Consider the following 26,974-nt stretch of genomic DNA (forward strand, 5'->3'; position numbering starts at 1 on the left):
TTTTTTAACTCAGGAGGAAAAACATTCAATTAATAATGAAGATTATTTTAAACATAGCTCTGCATCTTTGCACTATTGCTGTGTGGAATAGTGTGGAATAAAAAAGTTAGATGATTAGGCTGGTTATGAAAATGTAACATAAAGTGGGGGGTACATATGGGGATTAAAAGTCATACTGATAACTACGTATTAAGTGATACAGATGACTGTTACAAAGCTCAAGATATGTATCCCCCAATGAAAAAATGTGTAATAAGCCATACGATTTTTGACTAAAATATAACAATTAATTTCCAGAAAAATAGAGATGAAATGTACTTCAGATAAAAAAAATCTTAAGAATAGGTTCAATCCATTTATTTGCACAAATCTAATATTTTTTGTACGTTTTTGTTCATGATTTCTAATACCTATTGCTTACATTTCTTAATAAAATGAACAAAAAAGAACTGTACACTAATTACTTTAATCTCTGACTTTCCTTTATCATTCATTTTATTTCAAAGTCCATTTCTCCAGTCACCAAGTGTCTCACACAGAAAATCTTCTGATTTACTGCTGACACGGTTTCTGTGATTACCGCTGCTACTTTTTTCTACATGGTATGAATGACTGCAGTGATTAAGCACTGCTGTTATGATTCCTGGTTTACGCTACTTTGGCGTGTTTGCCTACATGCTACAGATGTGCATATGTAGTGAATGCATGGCTGCATGGTAACAGTCTTTGATTGGGCACCGTTCAGTCGTATATAACCTCGACCAGATCACAGGGTCTGACTGTCTCAGCCAATCAAAAAAGCAGCTTAGAAGTACATTAGAGCTGCCTTTTGCCACGCCACGCATCCTGCCAGCAAACACAAACCTACTAACACCATTACCAATAGACACATATCTATATACAGTATGTAAAAAATAAATATTAATGTCTCTGTGTGACAGCATGGGTATATGTAAGGGTCACTTTGCAACAGGCAGAAAAACCATGACAGCATCTATGACAGAAAATGTATTATGCAGAGGAAGGGGAGGAGGGAGTAAATGGGGAGGAGAGCACATGGTTAGCACATGAGCAGCATGAAAAAAGGTCTATAAGGATGTGTGCATACAGAGGAAGAAGGGGGGGGCGGAGAAGGGGTTGGCTTGGAGAAACAGGGAGGGTGGGAGAGATGCGAGGCAGGGACGGGCTGACCCAGTTAGAAGTGCTGCATCACTACTGGATCCACAGAGCAGAGACAAAGAGGTGGGAATGCAATGCAGAGACTTTTAACACAGAAAGTGTTCAAAGAGCAGGCGAATCAAGTGAAGAGACTGTAGATGCAGAAATAAAGGAAAAAATAAAGAACAGCACAATTATTTGGCTGTCGTCAGACTAAAATATGGGTTTCCTTGTTGTACTTTGTGTTTTATGTCTAAAGAACTGAGACTCTTAAAAGGGGGGTTATTTAAAGTGTTATTTACAAAACTAAAAATAATTGTATTGCCTTATCCTGACTGAAATGCAACCATAACATAAAAAATGATCCCTCTAAAATAACAGCTTTGGCAACATTCTATCAATAAAATGGTTTATACTTTCACAAACAGCACACGTTACAATTTCTGAGAGTAAAAAGTTTAAGATATAGATTTAATGGACAAATATGCATGAAAATAACCTGACTATTCTGTAGTTAAATTCTAGACTCAAGTTGGATAATATACAGAAAACTAAAGCAATCATAAATCATGGTTTAACCCGACTCAAACTCTTAATAAAGCTATACTTTATCGGGGGAAGGCATTATAGGGACATTCATGCAAAACAAATTCCTCTTTTCTGCCTCCAAGAAGTTCATGTGTCTAACTTTTTCCATGACATTCCTCCACAGCACTAGGAAATTAGCCTTTTTCCTTATAGGGACATTCACTCCATCCCCACTCATGTAACCACTAGAGAGCGCCACATCCTGTCACATACTCGGTCCAGAGCTGCTCTTAACCTCCTCAGGCTTTGCATGGATTAGAAAGCTGGTCACGTAAACTATAATAGGACTCACGTAAGCTATACAGGGATGACACACAAACCTATATATTAACACAGACCCTGCAGTCTGGTGTACTGGGAATAACTTTTATTTTTCTGCAGGTGCTGATAAAGAAAAGGGTAGCCTATTGTGTGAATTTATTCCATCCTTTGTGAGAGAATCAATATTGCCTCATCTGACTCAGATGTGTCTGGCATATACACTGACCTTGAAACCTCCCAACACCTCTGTATCATACCAGCTTATTTGAATCAGAGCTGGCTTATCACATCTCTACAATTCTTTTCACTGTCTCTCTTTGCAACAAATCTGCAGTTTTGTCTGGCAGAGAGAGTAAGGGTGACCTAAAAGCAAAATAAATGAGAGAGTGAGTTCTTCAACCATGCTTTGGAGTCTTAAGCTTGCATGAGGGGAAATGTGTGTGCAAGGCATGAGAGAGTGGTGGCAGGCGGATGTAGGCCAATGTTTCTACTCCAGTGCCTCTGTGGAGAAACGGACTTTCAGACTGAGACAGGTTTATTATCCTTTCATTAAGTCCCATGAAGCCCAGTCTCTGTGTACAAGTCTGTCCTCACTCAATCCTTCCTTCTCCATCCTTAACTTTCTGTTTTTGGCATGTGTGCTTATCCCAATGCTTTACCACTCCCTGTTTCTCCACCCTCATCGACACGCCGGACAGAGCAAGGTGTGGTGCCTGCGCACTTTCCATCCTGGCAACAGTTGCCAGGATACTGCAGAGGCAGGAGGAAAGAGTAATTGCTGTGTGGGTGAGTGAGCAGGTGTGTGTGAGAGCACAGAAGTAGGCTGTGGTACTGTACATAATTGATAAAGGTGCCTGAACTGTCCCTGCTGCCTCCTGGTGTCTTTGGCTCTGCATACTGAGCCTGTGGTGGATGTAACTGGGCCCAACCTGAAGAATAAACAGCAAAAGTTATTATCCTGTCTGTCAGAACACTTCTGAAACACAAGTCAAAAAGAAATACATGGTCACTCCTGATCAGTGCCCCCTTTGTCATCATGGACATGCTCAAATGCAGTTCTGCTTAAGATGCTTTCAGTTTTCATTTAGTCGACTAAAACTATGACCTAAAGTGAGAGTAGACAAGCTTTTTTCCATGAGGAAGACAGACTAAAGAAAGCTAGCGAAAGAAGATCTTTGTTATACAGCAACACAAAGTAAGTGAAGTTTTTGTCAAGGGGACAAAATGAGACTAGAATGTTATTGCTTGAATACTGACATTCAAAATGCAAATCTCTCCACCGTGCATGTTATATATATATATATATATATATATATATATATATATATATTTTTTATCAGTATATTTAAACCCAATTAAAGAAATGGTGGAGCATTCATATAAGTGTTTTACATGTATGACATTTTTACAATTTGGCTGATTAAACTAGTTGTAAGAGAATAAATGTTGTCACTAAAGTATAAACTAAAGATACAAGGGCTTTTTGTTGACTTAAACTGACTCGAACGTTTGAGGGTTTTTTTTCACCTAAAGCAGACTAAAATTCTAAAGAGTGATTTAAATATGACTAAAACTGAATCACATTTCAATCTAAAGACTAAATTTGGAATAGCTGCCAAAATGAACACCGCTTTAGACCAAAGTGCAGCACCAGACCTCCATCTGTGCACCACAGCCTGATAGTTATACATAAATAATATTCACCGTCTAGAGCATGGTTTCCACTTTTTGTCTAGTGACCCATTTCTTTTTAAATGCTTTACTAGGATGTAAGACCCAATTCTTTTGAAACAATTAACTTTTTGTTAGCCATGTTGGTGATCTCTGTTCCTAGATACAGTGTATTTCCCAAGTATTGCTTTGTGAATCCCACAATGACATTATTTTAAAGCTCAGCATCAAAAGGAAAATGTTGCAATAGTTGTAAACATGATTTATATGCTGATGGGTAAGACTGCAGCATGACAATATGTAGCTTGTGTTCACAGTTGCCCTGAGAATATCTAATGCTTTTACTAGGGGTGGAAGAATCTAATAACATTTACTCAAATTACTGTAATTGAGTAGTATTTTGGGGTACTTGTACTTTTTCGAGACCAGTTTGCCTCTGCTAGGTTGAGTTTTACCCAGAGTAACGGTACTTTACTTGATTACACTACTCTTCTACTTTTCCACCTCTGCTGAGACAATGCTTCTACATCACATCCCAAAACAACCACTGTACAAGCAAAAATTGGAGTGTTGAATTATCAGTGTTAAACATTTCAGAAGTGATTTTAACTCACATTGTGTAATTTTTCAAAAATATTTACTTATGGGCTTTTCATGCCTTTACTCCATAGTGGAGGACAGTGGATAGGGTCGGAAATGGGAGAGAGAGCGGGGAGTAACATTCAGTGGGGGGCCAGAGGCCGGATCCGAACCCAGGCCATCCACGCCTTAGACCGCTAAAAGTAAGTTGAAAACTTTATTCTTTGCATCAGTTTATGGTTAGATCTTATTGCATGTTTGTGTGTGTGTGTTTGCATGCTTTAGTCCGTGTGGCCATATGTGGTGTGTTGTACTTATTTGACTTTTTGCCTTCATTTTTTCTCTGTACCTTCGATTATATTGTATTTGCCTGTGATTGTGAAGCACATCGTGTTGCCTTGTGTATGAAATATGCTATAGAAAAAAAGGTATGACTTGACTTGGATTTCAAATCTGAGTTGTGTGGGCAGAATTTCCCATCATGCCTTTCACTAGCCAGGCCAAGTGTTTGGATGTTGCCTGTTGTACAGTGGTCACTGCTGGGGTTTTTTGTGTGCTAATTTTCCTGAGTAATCATTGTTGATTTTGAAGTGAAACACATTTGCAACATGAGTGAAGTTATCCACTGAGTTAGAGTTACCAACTTTCAGTGTTCCTACAGGATTTGTAGTGTATAATCTTCTTGCCTTAACCTTACCACAGATTTATGAGTTACTGCAGATCTGACAGATTGTAAAATATTTATATATATATAGTTTAATTATATGTAGTGTGGACTAATAGACACTTATAAATGTTGTATTTAATTTCATATGAGTTTGATTAACACTGATAATTTTTGCTATGCACCTTACTTCATTACAGAGGTGTGACTTCACCTGGTAAAGGTATTTTATGGTGCAACTTATTAGTATCTACTCACTGTTCAGTACTTAAAAAGTACCGTTTAAATTAAATACTTTTGCTTGAGCAAATTTATAGACCAGTTCTTTTACTTGTGTTAATTTAACCAAAGTAACTGTATTTTTACTTGAGTACAAAAGTCATGTACTTTACACACCTCTGCCTTTAACTGTGGCATTGCCACAGTACCTTCCCTCACTGTGGTTCTTTGTGGTGGCATACCCTTTGAAGTCCTCCATCTGCTGTCCCCAAAAGAAAAGCAAACACGGGTAACTTATATTTACAGAATTTTATTTCATTATGTTGCAAACAATGACATCCAGATATATTGATACACAACTTTTACTGTGCGTGTATGTGCATTTTGTGAGTGTATGTGTGTGTAAAGAGAGCAGTGAGACCACAGAAAGCAGAATGAAAATCCCGTGTGAGGGAGCCCTCAATGGGTTAACAAGGCAGAGATAGCGAGCAAGAGGGCACTGGGCGATTTTCTCTGGGCCGACATACACACACACACAAACCTCAGAAAAGGTGAGCAGACTTTTTCCTCTGTAAAACACACTTCTGCTATGGGGGCGTGTGCCTGTGCTCTCAGCAGCTTAGGGATCATTAAGGTCCTGTGAGTGTCTACTAGAAAGCAACTTTTGTTAAAAGAGATGATGAATGAACACAGTGGGTGAGAAGCTTTGCCTCCTGTCTCTCCTCTGAGCGTCAGAGAAGAGGCGTCCAAGAAATTCTCCTGTCATAATATACAAACACACACACTCGCACAAAGTATACGCACATGTACACATGCACTCGCCCACAGAACCGTGTTTGATTGGACGAGGGAGCTGCATCCTGGTTAGTTATTTTCTTTAACTTGTTATCGCCTTACTCCTGGACAGCTTCCGCTCTTTGCTTCCATGTTTTCTTTCCTCACACCTTCTCTCTCACCATCCACGCAGTGACAGACCACAACAATGGAGGCATGGAGTAAAACCAAGCAAAACAAAACAATAGACCCCTTCAACAAGAGGAGGCGTCAGTCAGCCAACCTAAATCCACCTGCGCCAGCACACAAGGATATTTACCCTTAAACCTGACAGGAAGTGATGACAACAGTATGCAAATTCGGCAAATTTAACAGTATACAATTTCTTTTGTTTGATTCACCATGCAAGGAATACTTCTTATCTTTTGAGTGTGTTTATGTGTCAGAGATTGCGTGACATTTATTAAGCGTACCCTACATCCAGAATAATTTACATAAAAGGACAATAGTCATCTTAATAGGACTGGATCGATGTAGGGGAGGAAGGAAGGAGAGGGAGAGCAGGAGAAGGTAAAGCGCCATGGTCAGCTATGGTTTGGAGTGCAAGAGGTGAGGGGGCTAGACTGGGTGTAAGGACAGGAGGAAGAGGGGCTGAGGTGCAGAGTAGGATGGGGGTAGGGGAGGGGAGGGGAGGGGAGGGGAGGGGATTTAGAATAGTTTGAAGCTTGGGGAAGGGGCAGGAAAGGGCAAGAGACGGGGAAGTCTCAGCGGCACTCCCAGACTTTGACTGTCTGATCAACACTGCCCGTCACCACGTAGGGCGCAGTCTTGTGGAAATCTGAAAGAGATGAGAACATTTGTTTAGGTACATGATATTTAAGAAAAAAAACAATCAACAGGCTTTAGTTCATAAACAACATTTAGGTTGAAATTTGATTAAAAAAAAAGGAAAACAGACCCACAGTAATAACTGTCTTACCCAGAGAGGTAACAAAGTGTTCATGGGCACACAGGGTCTTCATGCAGCGTTTGTTCTTGTAGTCCCAGATCCTAATGGTTTTGTCATCAGCACAGCTCACTATGAATCTTCCCCCAGGGTGAACCAACACCCCACGCACCCAGTTGTCGTGACCGACCTAAACAAACAAGACCGTTTATTTGTCATCAAATTCAAGTGGCACCATTGAGACCCTCTTTGACATCATCATTTTGACTGCTCACCAGAGTCATAAGGCAGATGCCGATGCTGACGTCCCACATCTTAATCGTTTTATCTCTGGATCCAGAGAGCAGGAAGGGGCCAGGTTTTCCACTCTTCTTACTCTGCAGAAAAGAAATACAGGGATGATACAGGACGCAGGGGCTGGCAGCATCAAAGACAGAGATGCAGTTTGTCATCCAAAGATTCACCATGGACATAAGACAGCAACTTAAGTAATGGCAACGCCATCTCAGACCTTTCATCTAACACCAACATAACATCAAAATCAGGTTTCAAATGTATTTCTTCAACACTAGACATTTAAAAAGTAACAGTATTCCTATGATCGTCTGATGTGAATGTTTAATTGTGTTTAAGAAACAGTGACCATGCTGCAACACAAACCTTAAGCATGTTAGCATTTCTATTGCGAGCATTTCAGAGCTAACGCTACTATGTAGCTCTTAGCTGAGCTACCTAACAGAAACCCTTGCATGGATGCACATACTGGGCTTGCACTACGAAAGCTGAAGCTGTCAAGTTAAACACAGATGTCAGACTTTTTTTGTTAGAGAAAGTTGGATCATTTACATGCAAAGAGGAAACCTGACTAATAAATTACATTACAAGCTTAGTGACTGTCGTCACGAAAGCTTCTTTCACCTCACTGAAATAATGCATTAAAAAGAACATGCAATTTCTCATGAGATCTTTATTATTTTACTGCGAATGGCTCCATCTTTGCTTTGATTAAAAATGAAAATACAGTGACTGTGGACATTGAGAACATAGTTAATGAGATCAATGATTACTTTGTTGTTGTAGGTCCCAATTTGGCAAGACATTCCTCTTCCAGGTGTAAGAGATTAAACTTTGATTTAACTTTCAATCAGTGTAACTCAATGTTTCTTGGAGGACTTTGCGAGTGTCATTTTAGACGTCTTCAGAAATTTAAAAGCAACAAATCTACTGATTGCAATGATCTAGATACGTAACTCATGAAAAGTTATTTTTTGTATCCTAGAGCCATTAACGTATATTTCTGACAAATCATTTCTACTGGGTATTTTTCCAGATAAGATGAACTCAGCCAAAGTGATCACAATCTATAAAAACAGTGATAGGCAATTTGTGCCAAATTATAGACCGGTTTCTTTACAGCCTCAATTTGTAAACAAACTGTATGCTTTAATTGAGAAAAACGATTTACTGAATGACCATCAGTAGCGTTTTAGGAGTAATAGCTCAACATCTTTAGCAGTGATGGAATTTGTAGAAAACATAGCAACAGCTTTAGATAATAAGCAGTATGGAGAGGGTGTTTTACTGATTTACGCAAAGCAATTGATACAACTGATCACTCTACCTCCACAGAAATGTAAACAGAAGAGGTGTAGCACAACGCTTCTTAAAAAGTTAACTGAATAAAAGGTTTCAATATGTGAGCACTGATAATATTAAATCTCATCTTAAAAGAGTAATGTGTGGTGTTCCACAAGGTTTAGTATTATGGCCTATGTTATTTATACTTTATATATGAATGGTATTTGTACAGTAAGTGATACATTAAAACTTGTGATGTATGCAGATTACACTAATTTATTTTGTTCTGGAGGGAACCTAAAGGAATTGATGACAGCAGTAGAAATAGAATTAATGACGTTAAACAAATGGTTTGCTTTAAATAAGCTATCTTTCAATGAGAGTTAAACAAAATGTATGTTGTTTGGTGGAAAATGGGCTGACACTGAGGTAAAACTGAATCCAAACAATGTTGAAATTAAAAGAATTTATGAAACTACGTTTTTGAGGGGAAAACATATGTTAACTTTTTTGTTGTAATTCTATGTTGGTATTCAAAAAGGCTTTAAGATGTAAAATAATCAAAGGTTACTATATGAATTGAAACTTGATGAAACCTGATTTGTAATTAAACTAAACTATCATGTATTTAGTACTGATGTTGTATTACTGATTTACTGTGTTAATACAGGATCAGCAAAAATAAGCCACTGGCTCCAGCCTATTCCTTTTTCGGTTGCTGACTGACAAATTTCATGTAAAAATGATCTTACTTAATGCTTGTTTTTTTTTATTAACAAACTTAACTGAAATAAAAACATTCATTCATCCATTAAACCATGGTAAAGCCCTGCACATTGCATGAATACACCTGCATACTCAGTAGATGAATATTTACCTCTGAACCTGTTGCTTCCAGGATGGTGGCATGAGCACTGTCTGGGGCCCAGGAGATACATTCTACCACATGTTCATGCTCCCGCAACTCAGCTTTGCACTCCTTCGAGGCAACCACCCACACACGCACCGTCTGGTCATTGGAGCAGCTAGCGATCAATGAGCCGTCCTGGTTGGGACGCACCATTCTCACCCATTCCCTGTGGCCAGTAAATGTCTTCACACAATACCTGCAGGTGGAGAAAAAGTACATGAGCTCATTTCTTAATGAGAGCGTTTATTAGGGAGAGTTAAAAAGGCAACTGACCCAGTAGCCACCTCCCACATCTTGATGGTCTTGTCTCTGGAGGCAGAAACTATGTGGTCACCATTTGGCATGATGGCAACAGACGACACATTGTGGTCGTGGCCTGGATGACACAGTCAAGAAGTTAGATGAGTAACTGCTCTGAGGTCACCAAAGGTTAAAACACAAAGACCTTTCCAAAGTTACTATGTCAAAAAAACCACTGGAGTTAGAAAACAAATTATGTATAAAGGAAATACTTGTAGTGCTGTTTATCATATTTACTGGACCCAATTAAGAATTAAGATGTATCTTTGATTTTTCCTCAAACTACACAATTTTAAAGGTTGCTCCTGTACAGCATATTTTCTTTGATACTGTTTTGGAAATCTCTCTTACCATGCATTGTTCGGATGCACTCAAACCCTTGAAAGTCCCAAAGTTTGATGCTCATGTCAGCTGAACATGAAGCCAGCAGCTTTCCTGTCTGGTCAAAGGAGATATCCTGCACAGAGTCTGTGTGGCCCTTCAGGGTTCGCTCAAAGTCCCCTGCCTCGTAGTCCCACACCTAAAACCACAGACAGTGACAGACAGTAAGCTACTTCTATGTAAAGCTTGATTAATATTTCAAATCTACACCATAGCCACACTGTAATGGCCTGTCCTAGTGAGAGTATTAGATACTAGTGCGTTGGTATGTCTTCGTAGCTCGGCAGTACTCCACCTAATCCCTACTCAGTGGTGTGATTTCTGTGCTAGTTGTAGTGCCAGTTTCCAGTCCTGCTGCATTCTCTTCTTGTTTGTACACATGGCTGACCAAGCGTATTCTGTTGAGTTTGAAAATAAGAAAATTTAATTCAGTTGATAAAACTACTGTTACTGCAAAGATGAAAAGAGGAAAGGGAAGTTTTTACGCTTGTTTGGCCACTGAGAGAGACATGGATGAGTGAATACACTTTCTATATTTTTGGATGTTGAAAAATTGGTTTGTCTTCTGCAACAATTTATCAAACACCAGAGTGCACACAATATACCTGTGCACATGACTCAGAGACTAGTGATGGTATCCAGCAGACCAATCACAGCTTGTAATCTGAGTTGCTTTGATGCATATTTGAATTTTTGAGGAGGTTAATGCCAGGCTACGTATGTTAGCCTCTTTCTAAGTTCAAGGCTTTGCAAGACTACAGTGCAGGGCAATTAATCGAATTTCATTTTCAATAATGTTTTTGCTTTCCCAAGATAATAAAAATAAGAAACGATTGAATGATAACTGCATTGCGTGCTGCCTGCACTTGTTTTATCAAAAGAGGCCTCATAAACATAGTTGATGAATTTTCATTTATACATGATAGTTAGGGATAACAATGATTAATCGATGATGGATCGATTGATTGGTTGTTAAGAATTTACTTGAGCTTGAGAAATTTACTTGATCTATTGATAATGATTGCAATAACAAAAAAAACATGTTTTTGTGTCCTCATTTTCATCAGACAACAACATGACAGAAGTAAAACACAATGCAAGTAGTAATTTCCTGTATTGTGCAAATTAAGCTCTCTTTGAGCATATTGAGAGAAGGACCTGATACCATAAGGCCACTGAATGATAGGTCACTTAAAAAAATGTCCAGCCTTAGTTTAATCTATTAAATATCATATGTTTATAATTGTTAATTTGATTGTTGATTTGTTGCTTGTTTGTTGCAAAATATATATGAGGAACTTACAAAATAATCGCATATCAAATCGCAAACGCAATGTTGCAGAAAAAAAAAAATCACTGTTTGATTATTTTCCAAAATACTTCAGCCCTAGTTGAGAGCACATAAGTTAGATAAAATGCATGAATTGCAAATGTAGAATCAACGAGTAATCATGTTTATAACCGAATCTAAATATCAATCAAAATAATTGGGAATTTGATTTTTTTTCCATAATTGAGCAGCCCCATGGCACAGATTCAACACAGAAGTGTAGAGCCGGCCTAACAGAGCAGTCAACCTTTTCCAAAAATCAAAGTTGACATTAAACTGACTGATATTGGTTATTTAAGCAGTGTAAAAGCAGAGTATCCAGGCAGAGATACTAAAAAGCTTGAACTGTTGTAACACAGTTTAAATGGTTTAAAAATCCTTAAAACTAAACTCAATTAACAAACATTTAAGAATATGTTGACACAATTCAATGCCTAAAGGCTGAAATGCATGAAAGGGGTACTGACTCAGAGACAAAATGATCTGCATGTTTCCCAAGGTAGTTTTCCTCTTGGATTGTTGCCTTTGACAACAAGAGCATCAACCCATCTCCACATAGATGAGCTGTGACAAAGCAAAACTGAGTGAGGAAGGAGGGGAAGCAGGGAGAGAGGAAGGGTAGAGAGAGGAGGAGGAGGGGCAGCGGAGGGAAGCGTGTTGAAGCAGAAGCACTGAGGATAAAAAGGGGAGAACAGCCTCAGATGTGCAGTACAGCTTTGATCTGAAGGGTCAGAACTGCAGAGGCTCTGTTTTGTTGAGCTGCAATGCTCACTGTCTTCACGTACAAATGCTGCTGCACCACTGCTTTATTTTACTGCTAAAACACATTTCAAAGACGTGCTCACATTAGAAAAGACTTCTTAAAGACATTACAGTATGTAACATTAGTAAAAAGGAGTCACAAACACTCAGAAAGTAAATATAGGAAATCTCTTGATGGTTTAAGTGGTTGCCAAATATCATTTTAAATTTGCTGCTTGTTAATACCACCTTTGTTTTTTTAAATAGATGTGTACCACTTGCAGCTGCCACAAAGCCAAATTAAATACTATCCTCTACACTCACAGAAAGTTTTTCTACAAATCATGTTAATAATGTACTGAAGTTACTCCATAAATACCCTGGACGTTGCAGTGAGGTGGACTATATATCAGACTGAAAGGTGCTTGTTACTTTTCCTCACAGACCAACAGAGGTTGACAGTCTAAAGAAAAACTAATACTAACATATAAAATAGATATGGACAGTACTCAAGCAAAGTTATTGTGTTGGATTATATCACTTAAGCCAATGTTAAACAATCAAATGGCAGCTCAAGATAAATCCATTTGGCACATACACACCTTAATGGTAGCATCCTCTGAAGCTGTGACCATTACAGAGAAGACGGGGTGAAATATGACACGTGTGACTGGAGCACGGTGCCCGCTGAGTGCATATCTCTCTGGGGGACGGGGTATCCACTCCTTGGGGTCTCTCTTCTGACCCACAGATCCTCCATGCGTCATCTCTTCCTTTGCCTCGTTCAACTTTGACTCCAACTCCATCACCTGAGGAAGAGAAGCAAATGCTTTTCTAAATATTAAAAAAAAATATATCGACAGGATTGTAGGCAAATACTCTCATGCACAGCATTAGTCTGGAGGCTCTGATTTCTAAGGAGTTGAAATTGGCATGTATCAAACATGTTGTGTGAATATGTCATACACTGTCAGCTAGAACATAAAAGCGCCTTACCTTTTTCTGTAATCTGATAACTGAGGTCCATTTCTTTTCCAAAAGCCCAGCATACTTTTTATCTACCTCTTCATTCTGTGAATAGAAAACAATCAGACACTGAAATCAGATCAAGAATCCTCTCAGGAAATTTCACTTTACAGCTTTTGTCATTTGCAAATATATGTGGACTTGTCTCTTACCATATCTAACTCTGCCTCTTTCTTGAAAGTTGAGTAGGCCTCCTCGTATCCATTGGAGCGGAGATAGTCAGCTATAGCTCGGTTTCTGTTAAAAGTGGGAGACAATATTTAAAGATATTTTCAAGGACACAGGTGTCAGCTTCTTACTTTTTACTCAAAGGTCCTTTACAGATACTAGCATAAAGCCACTTTAGCCCAATTCACAGTGCAGTATGCTGCAGGGGTGTAAAGGGGAGACAAGATGATTCCCCTTCTGAACTGTCTTGGAGGTAGCAACAGAGGTGTATACAGGGTCAGCAGAGCCAGCAGGGAAGCACTGCTGTATATGTACATTTCTGGCTGTGTATGTGAAGCTTCCACTGTGCCATGCTCTCTTGCCATTCCACAATGCAAAACACACTGCAACTTAACAGTCGAGGACGGAAATATATTATATATTATTACATTGCATCATTGCAGTATCAGCGTGACAGTCTCAAAGCCCAAAGACTGGGGATGCAAGGTATTGGATATTTGCCAACAACCAACAATCAGATTAGGCTGCAGCTTTTTTGCTAATATTTACAAAACCCATTTTTTTTTAAATACACACTGAATCTCGGATTAAGGATAAACAAAGAAATAAACTGCAGTTCTTAGTAGGGCTGACACTTTTCACTCAATTGGTCGGATGGTTGGTCAATATACTCTCAGCCAACCAAGATTCCTGTTCATCGGTTGGTCATACGTGTGTGTGCATGTGACAACAAAACAGCAGAGCAGCTGACTGATTGAAGGATGCAGCAGGAGAAAGAGGAGCAATACAGCCCTGGGGAATACAGGCAGAGAGGCACACACAGTGATGCAGAACATGTTATATTCTGATTGTTTCACAGCGGTGACGCTGTAAACACCTTGGAAACAACATCATAAACTCAACAAAGATGCAGACTTTGTGTATCGAAGTAGTGCTGCTGAGTGTCACTACTGTTCACTTCAGCGCTAGTCTGTTTCAGACAAACAGAGAGCAGAGGAGGGAAAAGACAGTGTCTCCTGGTCATGAAGTCCTCACAAGTGAATTTTTTCACTTCACCTAGGCAAATAAATGCTGCACACTGCCTGATGTATACTCATAAACGACACAGCGTGGGCAGGAACAAGTGCTTCTGTTTAAAGTTATCATTATAAATGAATACAATTGTCTGAAGATATATTGTAAGCTACATGATGCAAAAGAGTTATTCCGCCATGATCAAGGAAGTTGAATGATTAAAGGCAGGTAATAGTTTCTGAGCCAGCTTTTATTTTAGTACAACAGAATGAGAATAAAACAATAATGCTTCATAAAGCATGTATTTTTATTTTTTCTTTATGATCATTTAGACTATCAGAGGGTGCAATGAGGAACCTGTCACTGATTAAGCTGATTTTAAGATTTTTTTTTTTTTTTTTTTTTTTTTTTTTTTACCTGCACGACCAATTGCTTGGTCGGTGTGTGAGTTTAATTTTGGTTGATCAAGATTTTCTTTGGTTGACTACAGCCCTTGTTCTTAAGGGCGCTTTCACATTAGGCCCAGTTGTTTTGAACTGCGCCGCAGTGCGATTCCTCCCCCTTCCCCTTCCCCTTTCCCCTGCTGGCTTGCTTTCACACTAGCAACATCGATCCGTGCCGGGGCCCACTTGCGTATGTACTCAGTTTGAAACAGAAGGTGGCAGTTTGCACATAGCTGGTTTACAAACCTGCCAAGGAGGAGAGAGAAGAAGAAGCTACCATGGCAACCACTTGGGTCATGACCTGAGCGAAGTTTGTTTTTGTTTCAACCTGTCAAAAAAGTCCATCCTGCTGCCATGGATGATTTTAAATCACTTTTTAAGATGCCAGCAATTTCGCTCTTGGTATCTGCACATCTACACGCAACTCAGAGGTACAGCCGCTTTTGGGGTGACAGGAGACTTTTACTACTTTTGCACTTCCTCTCACTGACTCCAACTTCTGTTCATCTGTAAGGTGAGTCACACCAGACCATTTATTGACTGGATTCTGAAGAAGTTTGGTTTTTACGATGACGTCATAAAGCTGGTATGACGCTCTGTCCCGTATCCGGGCACAGGTGCATTCACATCTCATCCGAACCGTGCCAGAGTCCACTTGAATTGCGCCCGATACCACCTCCCAAGTGGGCCTGGGCCTAGTGCCCAGGCACAGTTCATTTGCATTCACACTACCAAAACGAACTGGACTTTGGGCTCAAGTGCACTCGGAACCGAGACTGGGCCCCTAGTGTGAAAGCACCCTAAAACACTGTAAATTTAAGGGGTAAAAATGAACAAAGAAAAACACTTCAGCTGACATAGGTCTGTTGATCCTGTCGGAAAATCCACACATTTATTCTCGCTTACTGTCGATATTGAAGCTGATATTTACAACCAATATTCAAGGCTAATATATGAATACATAAATTGGTTGTAATCTATAGACACTAATAATTCACTTTTTAAAAGCTATCATCTGTCAATACAATATCATTTCAACTATATTGTGCATCCCTAGTAAAGACGTTGAGCTCGATTATGCTACTGTCACAGAAATGCATTGTGAAAACTTTCTCTTTAGTTAATGGAAAAAAAGGGCTTAATTATCTTGATCCAAGTGTCACAGTTCCACTTTGAATGTCAGAAAATCCCACCAGTGCAACGAGAAGTTACTAGTCTTCAGCAAAGAAAACAAAGCACAAGGAGACAATCACAGTTAAACTGTATGTTGTGCTGCTATGGAAACCAAGCCTTAATGCAAGAAGGAACAGATCATGGTCGCTGCAAGGACAGGGGAACAACAAACACACACATACAAACAATACACACTGGCCTCAACCATGCATTTGGACTGGTGCATAAATACACACAGACACACATTTATATAAATGAGTGGAACTGCTCTTTTATGAACTGAACAGTGAATATTTCATGAGTTCTGCTAAATTTAGGCTGCAGCTTTTGGACTATTTTAAATGGCTGCTAACTCCAGAGTTCATTAACTATCTGTTACACATATCAAACACTAGGATATGACTGGAAATGGGATTTCAATGTTATTATCAAGATTATCAGGCATTTTAAACCCTTCATGAAAATCAAAAAAGGTATTTTTGCTGTCAAGACTACAGTGCAGGCCAAAGGATCAGGCATGCCGATGTTTCTGAGCTGCTCCTGTTAACTAGCTATCATTTTGGTTCTCCTCCTCTCCCATCCCCCTTACTTCTCTAGTCCTGTCAAGTGGGTTATGAAATATTAACAAACTAGCTATTAACTGAAGCACCTTGAAGTTAATTTCTTCTCACATTTCCCCAGATACTAGATAGACTTTCTTGCAACATCTGCAATAAGGTCTTCTCAAGGACTACTTTCTTGAGAGTTCCAGATAACACTGTTGAAAGGGGCAGTTATTCTCAGTTATTCAGTTATTATGGGTATGACAGAGCCGTTGTCCATACTCTGTGGTCATTTCATTCTATATTTCTGCACATTCTCTTAAAGCTTACTGATACAGGCCAAATGTTACAAGACCACCAGTAACCATGAGGGCAGTGTTGAGTAGGGTAACAAATACTCTAGCTGGAGCAAGAAAAACACAACAAGAAGTAACACTTAATATTGTGTAAGTGTTATAAAACTAAAAACATATATGATGTTAGCTTACCTGAGCACAGAGTAATACAACAACTACACAAAAGCTAGGCAGAGACTAGACACAGGAGCTGTAAAGGAGAGATGGCGGTCCATATGAGACCACAGCCCCATGTGAATCAATTTTTTTAACATCCACCCCAGCATAACAAACACTGCAGTTATATGGAAAGTGACAGCTGTATATTTAAACATGTATGGATCTATTTACTTGAGTAAAGGGAGCGTTAATGAGCCTTAACATGCAAAATTCATATTTCTCCAACATTTTGATACGAAATCGTAATCAGTAAAACAGAATTTGTAAATAAATGTATTTTACAAATTTAAACAGCGGGCACGTATTCACCTTAAATTTTTGATGGGCACATTGCCCTCTCACAGACTGCACCTATCTTGTGAAGTAGATGCGCAAAACATTTTTCCAATTTTGCTTTCTAGAGAGAAAAACATTGAACATTTAAGCTGCTGGCATGATTTTGATAATACTGCTAAAATAAAGTCTAGTCATAAAGTATTTGCACCACATATTGAGCACTTTTTGTGCATTTGCGCGCATGTCTGCTCTTGTTTGCATGTGTAATGAGTTTTCATAGCCACATATTTACATCCAGACACTCACAGTTCATCTCTTTGTCTCTGTGACAGCACCATGATGGCTGCTGTTCTCTCCCTCTTGGGGAGGTGAGGGCGAGGCGATGTGCTGGGGGAGTCTGCCCGGGGAAGTGTAGGGTGGGGAGATGTCTAATCCCTCAGCGATGTCTTTTCTTTAGTCTTGGTGTTGGCGGAGAGTGTGCCACGCAGAGGGAGTTCAACTGGAAACACTGCTGTCAGTCACGTTTTAGGAGAGGACTCCACGAGTATTCACAAGCCCAAATCTCACTCACTGATCAGACGTGCCCATCACCTGAAGAGAGAGGAGAGGGTTAAAGACAGCGAAAGAGACAAGGCAAAAGATCTGTGGGAAAAACTGAAACATTTCTAGGGTTCAAGGACAATACGCTGATAACATCCTATTTTCAATATAGTTTAAAACATTATACGTGAAAAAAATAATTCTTCTTGTGTGGATTTGACTTTAAAAAGTTAACATGCCAGAGGCACCTAAAACTCACAGTACATGTGCTCTTCAGAGCACCGTCATTCTCCTGTTCAATCAATGATGGCTTGATGCACATAACTTTAGCTCATGCTCATGTAGTGCTGAAACTACTTTCTTGAGAATAAACTCTGACGCAAATGCTGCTTTGACTTTTCATTTAATCTCACTGTGTTTGAGTTTATCATGCATGAATTTACTGATGGCTGCAGAAAAAACATCAATCAGAAACTTAACATCACTAGGGAAATACCCTGTTAAACACTGTTGATGCAAATTTAAGCATGGCACACAGTGAAACCTTTTAAAAATCTTAACCAATGTTTTTCTCCATGAGAGACCCCACACATGGCGACATATAATGACAGATTATCAGTTTTGTAAGTATTGTGTGTGGTGTGCAACACACCGCAAACCTACAGATTCATTCACCAACAACCCGAGTCTCCACTCTCAAAAACCCTCATCTCACATGGACAAATGTGACTTCAGAGTAAACAACTAATGTGACTAGCTCTTCACTACCTGCTAAATCCACAGTGACAGCAATGTGGGTCAAGCTCCCTCCCTTGTCAATTTGATTATGGTATGCTTTACAGTAAAAGTTGTCTTAACACTTATAGTGTTACCACAAATCAACAGGTTGGTCCTCCATTTCTGACAGCCATCTAACTTTATACTTTATGTTTACTACTGTTGGCATGGCTGTGTTTGTTGTGCTTCCTCCTTCAGTCAGCTACGTGCCAAGTACGTGCCAGGCTCTAGCCAAACCAACTCTGTTATAGAGCGTTGTATTTGCTCCAAAGTCAGAAGATATAGGCATTACAGGTCTATTCAGAAATGTTTTAACGTATCCTCTGCTGAAAGCGACTATTTGTCATGCTCTTTTTATGGACAGCCAAAATTCAAACACTCAAGAGTAACCTCTGTCATTAAAGTATTTGCTCAAATTTTCAGAAATAGATTATTTTTTAGTTTTGCGGTCTGTTTTTCTCAACAAACTTCTGACAGTGTTGGTCAACGACATATGGATGCATGATGTTTGTTAGTGTTTGTTTTGTTAAGTTTATCCACTGCAGTTAGGGCTAGGCAATACATCGAGTATACTCGATGTATCATGGCTTTTGCCATGCATGATGTATAAAATTACTATATTGAGAACATCAAGTATAAATTATATGGAAGTTTTGAGCCGTCAGCGTGCATTTTAGCTGGTTATTGGCTTCTCCCATTGTCCCTAAATGCATCTCTCACAGCAGAGAGCTCACTCCCCCGTCCATCCAGAAAACTCTCCTCCACACATGTGTGTTTTGGTATCAGTGGAGGAGAGAAGCATGGGGGAGTGAAGGAGGTAAACAGAACAGTGAGGCAAATTAGCGATGGGTTAGAGGCGTTCAGAGACAGACAACAAGAAACAGCACTTGATCTGTCATCTGGCAGTGGTTCTACTTTATAAAGGAAGAGGCTGAATTAACGAGATAACCATTAAAATATGCCACAAGATGATGCTGGGATAAGGGCAGCAGTAACACAACACGTAAACATATGAGCCCAGTGTTGTTGAAAAGCCAGAATTTAAAAACTTCATAAAGACACTCCACCCAGAATATGTGATTTGTCTGGGTGTGAACATTTTGCTGAAAACTCCCTGCCAGAGTCGTACATGTCAGAGAGAAGACGGCCCAGCAACAGACAAATGTGATTCACTTGTCCGCAACTGCAGAGACTAATCTCAGTGTAACAGTTCAAAACACCTACAACAAGGAGTTAAAATGTTCCTGCCTCCAAAGCTTTTTTCCCCATGATCGCATGAGAGCTTCTTGAATAAGGTCTAAAGACACTCTCATGTCAGAAACTGGCCCAGCGTTCATCAGCACAGATAACGGACTAATGTAATTACAGCTGTGAGCCTGATTTGAATGAAGATCAGCATAAACCACCCCTCCTGATCGGAATGAAATTTCTTTCCAAAGGAGTTGGATCAGATGTTATATGCTATATATATGCCTATATGAAGTGTTTTTATTCAGATCAGGAATTTATTCTGATTACAAGTGGTCTATGTAAACATAGCTATTGCTAAGGATTTTGGGTTGCAACAGAGGGGAGATACTGATGGTTCATCTTCACATTCAGACACAAAAAAAGGCAACTGAAGGAAGCTGTCAAAGTTCCTAGTAGTGTTGGTGCTTGAAGATCATAAGAGTGATATGATTTGGAAATCAGACCTTCAGACGGAGCAGAAAAAGGAGAAAATGGGATCAATTGTGCTGCTATTTCCTGCTGTTAGGGCTGCGCGATAAATCAATATTATATCGTAATCGGAATTTTTAATTTGGACGATGTTGAAAATATGAACATCGTAAAATCGGCTTTCCCTTTAACTAGGGTAATTACGGTACAGCTCTCCCTTACTTCTCCGGGCTGCACGTTTACAACATAGAGGGTCCGACATTAACGGTTACCCGAATTTCCGGGCCAACTTCAAAAAGCCGATGGGCAAGCATGACTCCGAGCTTTTCTGTTCATTAATTTTATCATTTTCTCTCTCGTTTCTGTTACCACGGAGCCCCCGAGTAGCCAGATGCAGTGTGTCGCTGCCTCCATTGACTAAGCGTGTCTGCTAACGTGCAGACAGCTGAACGAACTTCAACTAAAGCATTTTATGAAGGTAAACACTGTCATCAGTAAAGATTCATGACATTCACATCAATAAATCTGTTACTCACATAAAGAAGACAGGCTTTAACTTACAAATTTAAGCGTTTATTATTTTAAATCCGTATTTTATTACCATTGGATGCGCTCGACGGAGGAGTGTGTGTAAGAGAAGAGAGAAGAGGAAGTCCGCCGGTGCTCATTCATTAAAGTGGGCTGTCGTGTTTAATCTGAATCTTCCCATTTCCTCGTTTTAACTATTCTCCAGCCACATCCTGCTGATATCTCACACCCATATCTTATGACAATTAAGCTAATGCGCGTCATCAACGAGCAGCATATAACACACACGGATTGCATGTGAAGATAACGTCATATCTAGTGAAAGTTCTCCAAAAATGGGTGTTTTATTTGATCTTTAATGTACTAATGATCATAAATATTGTTAAAAGAGCGGAAATATAAAACCAAAGCTCAAAAATGAAGCAGGGTGAAACGATGTGTCTGGAGAGCTGCAGGTGTGAGGCAGGGCTGGTTTTAGTCATTTGGCGGCCCAGGGCAAAGACCAATACGAGGCCCCTCCCCCTTTAACTAAAGAATTAATAATGAGCGGAAAAAAATTAGAAAGCATCGTTTTTATGTTAATAAAGCCACAGAACTACAGTAAATGTTTTAAGTTTGGTGAAAGCGAGGTCACTTTATTAATCCCTAGGGGATTTATCTGTCTTTGTTTAAGGTTTGCACTTCATATTTATTTAAATTGTTTGCCAAATTATGAAATAAAAAAATTGAAATAATTTATTTTGTTGTCCTTAGTGGTTTTACCAAAAATCATAATCGTAATCGAAAATCGAGATTTCAGAGAAAAAAAAATAGAGATTTCGTTTTTAGCCAAAATCATGCAGCCATACCTGCTGTAATCCTTTTGTTTTTATTCATCATTTTTGGGGGTTTTAGGCAGGACCAGAAGACCTACATCTTTTTCTTTGTTTATCCCTACTTAAGCTTTAAAGTGTCTTCTAGGGACTGAAGTTTGTTTCTTTGTTCATACTTTGGTATTCGGTTTGATAGTGGCTAAAATGAATTTATAACTATCGCCATGCTGGATTAATTCCAATACAGAGGTCACGTTAACCAAAAATTCTCCGCCATTGATGGATATTTTGAAGCATGATGGAGAATTTTGAAGGCTGTCCGTCATTTTGACTGACTGGAATGATGAGGATGAGTCTGCGTTTCAGTGCACGCACACAGACAGATGCATAGGCCTTGTCCATTTTGCGCACATGGACTATCAAGGTTATTAAATCTGTTAAAAGATCTTGTAGCCAGTGGGCTCTATCACTGACTTGGACACCATAGGTAAGTGAAAGCATGTCGGTCTCTGTGCTGACAGCACACTGAGAGGCTGCTGGAGGTCTCTTAGTATGTCACAGAGGGATACAGGTCAGGATGTAGAGAGTTAAGCGATGAGTATGTTACACAAACTGAAGACATCATAAATGGTGGCTCTAATTTTAGACTGAATAAATAGTTTTTCTTGTAATTTATTTTCCACACATCTGTGTGCAGCTGCTTTAAAGAATACTAGGCACACAAAGGCTGAGCAATTACACAGCAATTTCTAGGAAATAATGTTCTCTTTATATACTATTCACCTTATAATAAAAAGAATGACAGCCTCCTGCAGAGTGGCAGAAGTAGTTTAAGGCGCGCCCCACGTACGTGGACGGTTCAAATCCGGCCTGAGGCCCTTTACCGCATGTCTCTCTCCTGCTCTCGTCCCTGTTTCCGTCTGTGTTCTCTCAAACACTGTAATGACACCATTGGCAACATTTGAGTTAAATGGTAAATAAAAATTGAAACATGTCTTTACTCTCACAATACACAAAGCTTGTGCAGTGTGGGCAGTATTGTTCATCTCCTCTGTGCTCCTGTCGTTGGCTCTGCCTCATCTATCTTGGTCATACACTGCTGTCTGTCTCTTATTGGACCTGTGTTAAATGCAGATGCATATTAGTGTGTTAACCAAATGATAGCAGCTACAATATCAGTAAAGGGGAAATGCATCATTTTATACAATAACCTTTAATCAGAAGTTGGTGCACACACTGAGCACTTTGTCCTCTCATCAACAGTTCACTCGCTGTGACCATCTGTCCATAATCAGTGAGGTTGAGGAGAACAGAGAAGTAAGCAAGCTTATACTCATGTTTAACATTGTTTGGCCTACACACCTTAAAAGAAAACTTGGGATTGAGGCAGAAAACCTTGTAGCACAGACCAATTTTCATATATGCTGCACTGTGCAGTACTGCTTATGAGTAGGTAAAGCCCTGTAGTATTTCTTTGTTCTACCTTTTCAGTAAAAGCTTTTTTTATAAATCAGTCTTTTATTACAGCTTCATTTGGTATGCCTGAAGTTAAACATGCTTCTGAAGTCTGAGGTTAAACATGCTCTTCTTGATCATAATGTAGGTTTACAACCGACTTGTTCAACAAGCAGACAGTTATAATCAAAGTGCAACAATCAACACCAAGCTGACAAATCAAAACACAGTGCTCAGGGATTGTGAAGCTAATAAGAGAATTCACTTCCTTAACTTCAGCCCTGCTGGCACCCGGGGCCACAATAGCACTAAGCTGCTTAGGGACTAGACCAGACAACCTAGAGTCTCTGTGTGTGTGTTTCTAAGTGATAGAGACCACGAGTCCTCTATACAGCTGAACATGCAATGTAAAGGAGGGCCTGGATGGTGGCTAACAGGATTAACCCCGGCACTGAGAGAGAGAACCTAAACAGCAAGACGTCCTTGCTTGTGTTATTGTCTGGTTAATCATTTTTGCCAGTTTCCCCGTCTGATGCTGGTTGCAGCTTCTAAACACAAAAGAAGACTTCAGGAAAAGAGGGAAATAAATGGTTGTCATAACAAATATTTTCACTCTACAGATGAGCATTTCCTTTCTGTGAGAGCATGGGTGCCACAGCCGACAACAAAACATTTTGCCAGCGACGTGCCTGAAGTGTCCTAGAATGATTGTGCTTTTCCTGCCTGCAAAGATGATGAGTACTTCGAGCTGACAGGACAGGGCTAGTGATTTTAGCTGAGCAGCACTCTCAGCATGGTTCAAAAATAGCCATTTGACCAAACAGACCTAACTCTAAACTATTACATAACTAAGAAAAGAGTACAGTCTGAAGACTGCAGAGTATCTGCACAATATTTTAAAATTATTTACAAGAAAAAAAGTTGGAAAACAATATAAACAGGTGACACTGTGAGGTCTGGTTTCAGTAAACAATGTTTTAAGTTTTGCATGTGTCCTCCAGTTATGATACTGAAAGGCAAATGAATATTTATCAAGCTTTAGTGTGGAAAAATGGGAATACACTCAGAGTTGTAAATGAAGAAGGGTTCAAGGTCCTGCCATGTATCAGTCTTATCAATGAAAATAATGTAGAGGGGATTTTTACAGCATCTGCAATCGTCTGATACTTCATCCACTTCTCCTACAATGCAATTATGACACTGAGTCAAGTTGCACACAAAACGAGATTCCAACAGAACAGAGGAATGAGATATCAAAAGTGGTTTGCAATGTAATTCTAATGTGTATTAGTTCGCATGTGGACAGAAAATATCAGCATTTAGTTGAGTGATCTAAAGCAATCATCAACAGTGCTGTAGACAGAGAATGTGATATTGGTCAGAGATGAGCAGAAAATATTATCAATTTAGATTTGTTGCCATAACCAAAAATTCTATTTTCTTTCCTTTCCTGTTCATTTGTTCCCACTGAAAAACAGTGTAACTGGATCAAGGCCATATCACAATAATAGCAAGTTAGTATTTTACAGCCGATATTTCATGATGCACTTTTATGGATCAGTAAAAGTAATTCACTGACAGGGACACTGAAATCAAGAAGGAAAAAAAGGTATCAGAAAGTACCTTTAAGTTGGATTTTTTAAGTCAAGGCAAAGAAATTTTACTAACTGAGCCCCACTCACTCACAAAGCAATCCGTAGTGCTTGAAAGAGATAAAATCAGATCATTTAAACGCACATACTGTGTATCAAATAGTTCCACTTTAAAAACATTCCTGGTCTGGTATACAGTGGCACATGGTCTACAGGTCGGGGAAACATACCCCAACTGCAGGTCATCAATTACATCAAGTGCATCTAATATTAAAACATTCAACTTTAAGCATGAAAACAGAGAACACTAAAATTATCAAATACATGAACAATATCAAACGTTTCAACTGAAATGGCAAAACAAATGTCTAAGCTTGTTACCAATGTCAGCTGTACCAAATCAAATGGTTGGAAATATGACCTCCACTGATTAAATGTGAGTTGGATCAGACTTAAAACAGTATGGGTTCAGCAGATATGAAAAATACTCCTGATATTTACAACTTATATTTTGGCTATAAAATTTAAATTTGTTTTATTTGTGGAAAAAGTAAAAAAGACTTAAATGTAGCACACCCACTCCTAACTCTTTTAATGTGTTTAGGGGATCAGTCACAGTAAAAGCAAAGACAGCAGAGGAGCCAACAAGCTAGAGCCACACTGCAATGCTTCATTCTGTTCTCTTTTTACACCACTTATCCGAGGCTCCATCAGTTAGCCTAGCCATTTTGAGACTGAAAAATAACATCCAGCATGTCATGCTGTTGCTTTTACATTGTACAGTGCAAAAGGGCAGCAAACAAACCTAATAGTCCAGGTGTAGGCCCCAAAACAAATAATCATAGTAGTAGTAACATTATCGACAACTGGCAAAATGTCTCACCCTTGAACTCTTCAGTGCAGGCACTTGGAAAAAGTACAATGACTTAAAGGATGGTAAACTAGCAGTGTTACTATTCCAGAATTTTGACGCAATACTAGTAAGCAAGCCCTGCAATTGCCTGGTGACAAGTCTAGGATGTACTCTGCCTCTCGCCAACAACAGCTAGGATAGGCTCCAACCCCCTGCCCAGAGCCTGGGCAGGCTCTGGGCAGGGGGTTGGAGGCATAAGCGACACAAGCGGCTGCTTAGGGCTCCGTCGCAACCAGGGGGCCCCCAAGAGTGAGGAAGTGAATGCTCACAAGCAGTTCAAAAGCCAACTATAGTGAGAACAGCCAGGCTGTGTAGGGGAATGAGGTGCTGGGAGTAAAAGTCAGAGAGAAACAGTGAGCCACCTCAGATTCAATAGTTTAAGTCAATGATTTACAGCAGGGGAATCAAAAAATGCTTTCTTAGGCTGTTTAAGTCTTTTCATTAAAACAAATGTAACGTAATGTTCTTGAACGCACCAGACAACAGTCAAACAGTGTCTCCGCACTTTAGCAGTGCAGACATGCTAAACACTAACTAGAGTCCCGTTAAATTCCTGGTTTTCTTAAGTTTCTGTTACCAAAGTACTCCTCACAGTTTTGTCTCTTCTTAGCTGGAAGCTGAGCTGTGTAAGATCTAATTATTTTTGTATGGACCGGGAGAAAGGACATAAAGAGGACATGCCCCTGTGCACACAGACAGCATCTGCAGACTACAGGGATAGATAAATATGATCACAGGTAAGACACTGTTTGATAAATGATCCAGATTAACATAATCATAGAGTAATGACATGACTTTATAGATCTGTAGCCCATTATTTTTGCATTTAATGAAGAAAACAAAGCATACATCAAGTCAGAAGTTTATGTGTAATATCTGACTATAGGACAGGATTTCATGTTAATATTGCAGGGCCGCCATGCCTTCAGAAATATGATCTTGTTTTTCAGATGTTAAAAATGTAAATTATATTGTATGAATGGATCCATGAAAATATATAGTCTATATTTGCCCACATTTATGAACCATAAGAGTTTGAAATTGTAATCATGAAATGTGACACGAACACCAGAGTCTGAACTTCCTGTCTGTCGTCATACACAGACAGCTGATAAACTTTATTTTCGTTTAGTTAAGTACTTCCCTGATTATAATCCGATGATTAGCAGGAAACCTGTGTAGATATATTCATCATTAACCGTGTCTCATGATGGAGATGAGGCGCTAGCGATCTAAAAATAGCTTGTTGTCGTTAAAAACTCCAGCGGAACTTTAGTTTCGTTTTGGTTACGATACGAGACTGGATAAACACAACAGCAACGGACTGTTAGGCTCCTGTCAGGAGCAGTTGGGTGTGTGTCTGTGTATGTGTGTGTGTGTGTGACAGACTAGAGGAGGAGACAGTTTGTGTGTCCGTCCGTGAGTGGGGGTCAGTCTGACA

At 39.4% G+C, this 26,974-nt stretch overlaps 1 protein-coding gene across 2 annotated transcripts in view; it reads right to left on the bottom strand.

Annotated features, from left to right (window-relative positions):
* Positions 1-5,434: 5,434 nt before the first annotated feature.
* LOC121518683 (lissencephaly-1 homolog B) overlaps positions 5,435-26,974 on the bottom strand; it is a 30,820-nt gene continuing 9,280 nt past the window's right edge. For both annotated transcript variants that reach the window (XM_041801167.1, XM_041801168.1), the window contains exons 2-11: positions 17,564-17,848; positions 13,279-13,363; positions 13,097-13,171; positions 12,703-12,909; positions 10,000-10,168; positions 9,622-9,724; positions 9,316-9,544; positions 7,136-7,237; positions 6,894-7,050; positions 5,435-6,752 (exon numbers count right to left, since the gene is read on the bottom strand). In XM_041801167.1, coding sequence (XP_041657101.1) covers positions 6,679-6,752; positions 6,894-7,050; positions 7,136-7,237; positions 9,316-9,544; positions 9,622-9,724; positions 10,000-10,168; positions 12,703-12,909; positions 13,097-13,171; positions 13,279-13,363; positions 17,564-17,595 — 1,233 coding nt within the window. In that variant the 5' untranslated portion in view covers positions 17,596-17,848 and the 3' untranslated portion in view covers positions 5,435-6,678. The remainder of the gene's footprint in view (positions 6,753-6,893; positions 7,051-7,135; positions 7,238-9,315; positions 9,545-9,621; positions 9,725-9,999; positions 10,169-12,702; positions 12,910-13,096; positions 13,172-13,278; positions 13,364-17,563; positions 17,849-26,974) is intronic.

This window comes from Cheilinus undulatus, linkage group 12 (assembly GCF_018320785.1).
Source record: "Cheilinus undulatus linkage group 12, ASM1832078v1, whole genome shotgun sequence".
In the NCBI taxonomy this organism is placed as follows: domain Eukaryota; kingdom Metazoa; phylum Chordata; class Actinopteri; order Labriformes; family Labridae; genus Cheilinus; species Cheilinus undulatus.